The 7,320-nt window shown below is 35.8% G+C and overlaps 1 protein-coding gene across 1 annotated transcript; it reads right to left on the reverse strand.

Annotated features, from left to right (window-relative positions):
• Positions 1–3,028: 3,028 nt before the first annotated feature.
• LOC141171670 (maternal B9.10 protein-like) lies at positions 3,029–4,741 on the reverse strand. The gene is made up of 4 exons (XM_073655333.1): positions 4,539–4,741; positions 4,278–4,412; positions 3,917–4,184; positions 3,029–3,082 (listed from the first exon to the last, which is right to left on the reverse strand). Exons 1-4 carry the CDS (start codon positions 4,709–4,711, stop codon positions 3,029–3,031), a joined length of 630 nt encoding a protein of 209 aa, XP_073511434.1. The 5' UTR covers positions 4,712–4,741.
• Between the last annotated feature and the right edge of the window lie 2,579 nt (positions 4,742–7,320).

A 7,320-nucleotide genomic window follows, 5' to 3' on the forward strand; every position in this document is an offset into this window, starting at 1 on the left:
GTTTTGATCAATTGTTGCACTATTTTTTTGTGGGATGCAGAGAACAAAAAACCCCCAATTTTTTAGCATTCTTGTTTTCTTTTGCTTACGGTGTTGACTGATTGGATTAATTGTTTATATATTTGTTGAGTCAAACTTTTGTTAATGCTGCGAGACCTCATATATATATATATATATATATATATATATTAATACTTTACATGGGGAAAAAGGAGAGTGAATTTAACATTTTCTTTTTTTATATTTTATAAAACATTTTGTTTTACTTTTCAATTTTGTTTTTAGTTCACTCAGGGGACTTGAAGCTGCGATCGTCTGATCGCTTGTGCTGTTATGTACAGAAATGCCACAGCATCATTGCATATAGCAGAAGTAACGGTCTTCCTTGCAGCCTTGCTACAGGCAGAGTTTTAAGGGAGTTTCATCACTCCCTGAGGAAGCAACGTGTGAAACGCGCATTGGGAGTGTTAGGTGGTAGTGGCAGCAAACACAGCATGAATTCAGGTCAGGAATTTTATTTACTCTATATCTTTGAATCTTCATATCATAATATGTCCTTATATACGTATTACTTGAGGCTATTCAAATCTACCCTGATCATCCTGTAGCATGTTTTGGTGATTATTCCGACTGTATTCTTGCACCTTAGATTTTGCTTGGGTATTTATCCCATTATTTTGCATCACACTTTACTTCTATGTATATATTTGATAACAGGTGTGTTAATAGTAATCTATTGTGCATGTAAACCTTATAAATATTTTTTATTATTACCTTTACATATACCCAACATTTTTATAGGTGTACTAATTAAAATCTACTGCACATTTGCACTTTACAAATATATCTCTATAGATTAGCATTAATTGTTAGAGCTGTTTTTGCTGCTCTACTTCCTCTTTTTCACCGTTGGTTATTTTATCGTGTCTTCTTGTTCTGTGCGTTTTAACTATATGTCCTATTTTTATGTCAAATAAAATGATGCTATTAATTAAAAATATATATTTTTTAATTTATTATTTGTTCAACTAGTCTTTTCTTTTTTATGTTATGCATTACCTGCTTGAATAGTGGTTTACGTTGCACATACTTATATTGTTTCGTCTTAGTGTTGATTTCCTTCTTACCTAGGTGTAATGACAAGCACAGAGGTCTCCAATAGACCTCCAGCTGTCATACCAACCCATCGGCGATCTGACAACATGTCACTGGCATGCTGATGGGCACATGGAATGACGAGCCCACATGCCGGTGTGGCCACCATCAGAGTTTGGCAGCAGCATTTAACAGATTAATAATTGCAGGCGGAGCTCTTTGACAACCTCTATTGATTAGCCAGGACTTTCTGGGTATCCCGTGAGCCCATTCCATACACCCACTTCCGACTTGCGCCATACATGTACAGTGAATGTCGTGAAAGTGTTAAATTATGTTTTTCTGGGCTTCAATGTAAATACTTTTATGCCAAAAATGACAAAAGTATTCTCGGAGTGATACCTTTGTTGGCTAACCAGAAATACAAAAATGAATTCATAAGACAAAAGGCACAACATTTGAGAGATGTTACAACAAGACAATTGTTCATTAGTTGTAAGTTGTGATGCCTCCTACTGATAAGTTATGGAGATCAAATTAGTTTTTTTGTTACAAAATGAGAGGTCTTAGGAGTGTTTAATTATCTTGAGGTGTGAATTGTGTCCATATAGTGAGTCATAAACACAGGTATTATATCTAGGTGTGTTGTCAGTGAATTGAACATCCTTATCAATTTGAATTCCCAAATTTTTCTTTCTCTGTTGCCCTTGAAGTGACCTTTCAGTATTAAAACTTTTAAATCTTTCATGCAGAGTCCCCGGCCAGAGAAATGTTTTCCCACAGGTGAACTGGACACATCTGTGGGAAAACATTATCCTCCTAACTTATCAGTAGGAGGCATCACAACTTACTCCTCATGAACAAATGTCTTGTTGTAACATTTCTCAAATGTTGTGCCTTTTGTCTTATGAATTCATTTGTAATCTTGCCTGTCAAAGAAGCCTCTGTGCTCTTAAAGCTTGCATATATATATTTCTGGTTAGCCAATAAAGGTATCATTCCGAGAATACTTTTGTAATTTTTGGCATAAAACTATTTACATAGATTTTTCAGGCTAACACGGTACCACAATATAACTTTGTATTGTACAACATTTTGTGGGCTTCAACTACAAAATTTTTAAAAAAAGATGATTACCTGGAGAATTAATGATCCAAACTGTTAGAACGAAGGGGCATTTACAATGCAAGATAATTGTGAAAGAATGTTGTTAAAATTGTCCAATTAACTATTTTCTTGCAGTGTAAACAGGATGCTGATCACCTGGTGAATGAGCAAAATGCCAGACCATCATGTGAAATGATTTTTGGCACAGCACAAGAGATTATTTTTGGAGGAGCATCTTCGTCTATCAACAAGATCCGCACTGCCGAAAGTATAGCAGCCTATGCTCAATGAGCTATCTAGGTAGATGTAGTATAAATCCCTCAGCAGACTTCATTTGCTTTGGTCTGTGAATGTTAATAGGCATTTAAAAGACTGTCAATTAAAAAGTCAACTGAGAAGCAATTGGATCGTGCCACTGGTCGGTCCATATAAAAGTCCAAGTTCACATGTTCTGTATTTGGTCAGTATTTTACATCAGGATTTGTAAGCCAAAACCAAGAGTGGAACAATCAGAGTTAAAGTATAATAGTAAAAATACTGGTGTTTAATACAAATCAAACATTGATTGTGTGAATGTGGCCTTACAGTGAGAGTGATTGAAAACTGGAATGTAAGCCATCTGAGGGACCGACATAGTTGTGACTTGAGTTCAGGCTACAGAGAAAAGACCACAGATTGTACACCATCGTGGAGAACACTTAATCTATTGTGTAACAATTAAAGTATTGTTCCAATTTTCTGGGTTAAGAGAATTCCTAAAAATATGATGTGAATGCAGAGGATAGGTGGTAGAACAAGTCCAAGAGGTGGACACTTACGGTATGTGTTATTGTGCTTTTATGAAGTTATTAAATGTTGTAGATGTTGTGATGACAAGGGCCTGAAGCATATGGGTGGAAAGAAAATCTTCATGTGAAATGATGCCATAAAATAAAGCATCACAGAGAAACCAGGGAAGTGGCCTGTAGAGTTAAGATCCTAAGCTGGGAATGATTGACAAGTCTGAAGAATCTGCATACACAAGCACAGACACCTGGAGAGATCAGAAATGGTGCACAGTTGTGGAAATGTTCTTCTGTTGTGCAACATTTAAAGTAAAAATGCCTTCATATTGGATGTCTGTAAATGATGACACATTGCCTGGTTTCTCATTGACAGCTAGAGCATGCTCAGTAAACACTTCAGAGGACATAGTGACATTTGATTTACCTGCCCCCTCCCACCTCTTAAACATAAACCATGTGGGATTCTTGTAATTTTGGTGATGTTCCCAGTTCCATTACATATAATTATAATAATAATCACAGAGTTGTGGATTCATCTCAGGATCTTTATTACAAGAAAAAGATTCAGATTTGTACAAAAAATAAATAAAAGTAATTGTAAGGATAATTTTTTTTCTATATGATTCTCAGTCTCTAAATTCTGTATCCTGCAGCATCTAAAACCACGGCCGATACTGTAGTTCATTTGAGGGGTTGCTGAAAAGTTGAACTCTCCATGGGGGAAACCAGAGCGGAGCCCAAGTCCTAAAAACGGCAGTCGATGCCTGAAAATACAAGAACACCAAGGGTTAATTCAATAAAATTAAATTTTTCCTGCGTCCAAGAGTCATTGGTCCAAACCCCACGTGTCAGTCTTATGGTCATGTAGCCTTAGAGCAAGTGTCACTGTCCTATACCCCAAGTGTCAGTAAATGTTAAGGATTTCTTACCTGATCTGGTCCAGTATTTCTCCATATTTGCTCCACTGGAGAATTGGGAGCTTCATCAATTCCACTATCTTCATCATCACTAAGCCTTGGTGATGATGATGATGAGATGGTATCTTCAACATCTTCAGAAACCTGTATGGCGCAGTCAACCATACACGAAGAGGAAGCTTCATGTTGATCCTCTTCTGGTCCTACAGAAACATCTTTTACTCTAGGGGATCTCGGATCGAAGCTTACAACAGTGTAAGGGAAATTTTCTTCCCCCAACCTGTCCAAAGATAAATCAATAAGATATGGTTATCAGTCCTGCGAATCATTGGAACCAAATCTTCTGAATATTATATACAGAGCGACTACTCACCGGCAAGATACTTCAAAGGGGTCAATCCACAAGGTGAATTCCTTGGGCAGTGCAAGGTCATAAAATCTTATTTGACTTAGAGCACAAGCCTCTTGAATGCTTTCATCCTTGTCCTGGCCATTGATTCGGATACATCTAAAAGACAAAAATGAGTTATTAGAGATGAGATACCATTAGTACAACATAGGGAATTTCTAGAGCATCTGCAAGACCAATATGGATATTTTCTGGACATATCTGGTGATGCCACTGATGACTTACCTGTAGGCTTGTCCTTTCATCGGGTTCTCTGGATACCAATGTCCAGTGTACTTTTTGCATAAGATTTCAGACAAATGCTCCCCAAATATGTCCATTATGGCCGAATCCAATTTTTGGAATCTGTTGCCCACAGTTTTGATGTAGTCAACTCCGGCTAACAGTTCCTGCCTCATCTCTATTGGAATAGAATTTACTGCTGCAGCCATTTTATCTGAGAAGAAAAAAAGAGAAATGTTAGTTTTTTAGTCGTGTTGTTTATAATATTCACATTTTTTTAATTGCTCCTGATTGGTGGAGGTGTCAGAGGTAAAACTGCAGCCACAAGATATTTAAAGGGCAAGTAAAATATCAATAGATTACAAAACACCCTGCAACCAGCTTATTGATGATGAGATCTAATATCTTAATCTAACCACTATAATTTGATTGCATATCTGTGACATTAACAAATGAAGTATGTAGTCCCAGGGTTGGAATCACTGCAGTAGCCAAGTGTCCCAATTAATGATAATGTGGAGAAGATGGGTTTTCATGGCAGAAAGAGGGACTATTGGAGGTCAACATGGCTGCCATCTCCTCTGAAATTCAGCCATTAGTTCTACATAAGAAATTTTAGAAATACAACTGTTTTTCAATCTATTAAATAAACGTTCACACAATCACAGATTCAATTTTCGGAAAGAAACAAGAAATCAAAATGAAAAAGAAAGTTTCAAACATCATAAAAATTGTTTAAAAAAATCAATAACAATTTGTATCACTTCCCTCTTCTGCCTATTTACTTTAAAACACATTAAAAAATGTTTGTTATCTCCATGTCTGCAAAACGTTTGATTAGCCAAAGTATAAAGTTATTGCCCAAAAATTACAATCCAATTTCAATGTATGTTGTTACGCTCCTACAAAGCACCAAAATACATAACATCCAAAAAAGATGTGTGTGCCAGGAACAAAATAGCAGAACAAGCTAATAAACAAATGAGTATTATTAAAAAATATGAAACTGTTTTTTAAATATGATTTAAAAACAATATAAATGTATAATCACCCGATACAGATAGATTACATTTTGGTGGTTGAGCAATTATGGGAAACCCCAATATATGGTAAAATATAGAAATAGACAAAATGCATTTGGAAACAGAATAATTATCGTTCTGTACATTGTTTGGTAAATTGAATGGTGCCCTACAATAAAACAACTCAGCCCATAAAAAAACTACTCATACTCCACTTTCAGAAATTGAAAGTGCAACAATGAGAATTATCCATGACAAGAAGGGGTTATTATTATAATGAAAAAGGAAGAAGGCAAAGAGTTATAAGGTGATTAATAAGAATAGGAGGCTAACTCTACACTTGTATCATTTTTTATTCTAGTATAATTGGAAAAGACAAGAAGTTGTTTAAAAAATGCAAAAAATTGAGTGTCAAGGCAGCGTCTTACTGGAAGAGAGTTTGCCAGCGTTATTAGTGGTTGGGAGCATCTGTAGTCTATGAGTCCCATGTATAAAAAGGGTCTCAAAAGAAAAAAAACTTTGATGCCCTCAGCTATCGATCTACTCCTGTAGCACAATATGCCAGTAAGATCGGTTATCAGGGCGGTCAGTCCATGAGACATTTCTATATCTATGTGAAAAAATTTTGTCCATATGGTCAGTGTGCACTTACCTTACAGATGATGGAGGAAAAGGAGCTCAGGGAAAATCTCTGCTGTGCAGGATGTGGAGTATTAGAGTCCAGGAAGGTCTTCACCAGGAGATGTGTGAGGGCAGAGAGGAGACCCTGCTTTATATCAGTGTAGACTGGGGAGGGGTCACTTGGTTTCTGCCTTTGTTTCCAACATTGTAGGTATCAGGTGGTGTACATCTGATTTACATAACACAAGTCATTGAATGAGTTAAAAAAAAACAAGGAAAAGAAGTAATGTGTCCCTCTACCCCTCTCCGAATTTGTATATATATATATATATATATATATATATATATATATATATACTAATGCCTATTTATTTAATCTTTTATTTTTATCAAGATTATTCCTGTTTCAATAATTTACTGCATTTCTTTATGCCTATGTTGCTATATGTAACATATCTCTCATAGAATGACCAATTTATTTATCTTCATGTCTATTCTCTATATTTTTTTGTTTTTGACAATTTATTATCTATATGTTACTATATTTATGTCATATTTATTCTTCACCAATATGTACAAAAAGGTAAAGGCAACATTTCAAAATCCTAAATAAATTCTGTAGTTTATAGACACAAAATCATAGTGGTAACGTATTATTAGAAATGTGGAACTTTCTCAAGCCTATCTAACTATCACCTAACATCTTTCTATCTCTGCAATTTGATTTTTTTATTACTAATAGAGATGAGAAAATACATTTGAGGGTAATTTGACTCTATTCATTCTTCAAAATGCATCCTTTTTTTTGGTCACTTCCATGCAGATTCAGCAAAATTTCAGTCACAGTCCGCCATTTTTTTACTTCCAAAGTGCAAGTAAAAGGTTAAAAAAATCCTTTTGCTAACCTTTCAGCTCAACACTTTGTCCCCTCTGCTCCTCATTGCATCTTTCGATCACCTCAATCATCTTGAAAACCTCTGTCTTCTCATGCTAGACTGGGACTTCCCACTCTAAAGATGCTTGGATGGTTCTGCACCTGTGCACTCGAGGTCATGGTGCACATCGTGACATCAAAAATTTGTGATCTAATCAGAGCTAAAGATCCCTTCCTATCATGAGAGAGACCAGAGATTTCAGCCCTG

Source organism: Phyllobates terribilis, unplaced genomic scaffold (genome assembly GCF_046119375.1).
Source record: "Phyllobates terribilis strain yellow unplaced genomic scaffold, ASM4611937v1 Scaffold_12__6_contigs__length_324123572, whole genome shotgun sequence".
Lineage (NCBI taxonomy): Eukaryota > Metazoa > Chordata > Amphibia > Anura > Dendrobatidae > Phyllobates > Phyllobates terribilis.

Bases quoted from the DNA above. Each gene is read 5' to 3' on its own strand.
- LOC141171670 (XM_073655333.1), bottom strand. From the start codon at position 4,711: ATGAGGCAGGAACTGTTAGCCGGAGTTGACTACATCAAAACTGTGGGC. The intron at 4,185-4,277 runs GTGAGTAGTCGC...ATCTTTGGACAG, and splicing joins CCCTTTGAAGTATCTTGCCG to GTTGGGGGAAGAAAATTTCC. The intron at 3,083-3,916 runs GTAAGAAATCCT...CATATGCTTCAG, and splicing joins GAAATACTGGACCAGATCAG to GCCCTTGTCATCACAACATC.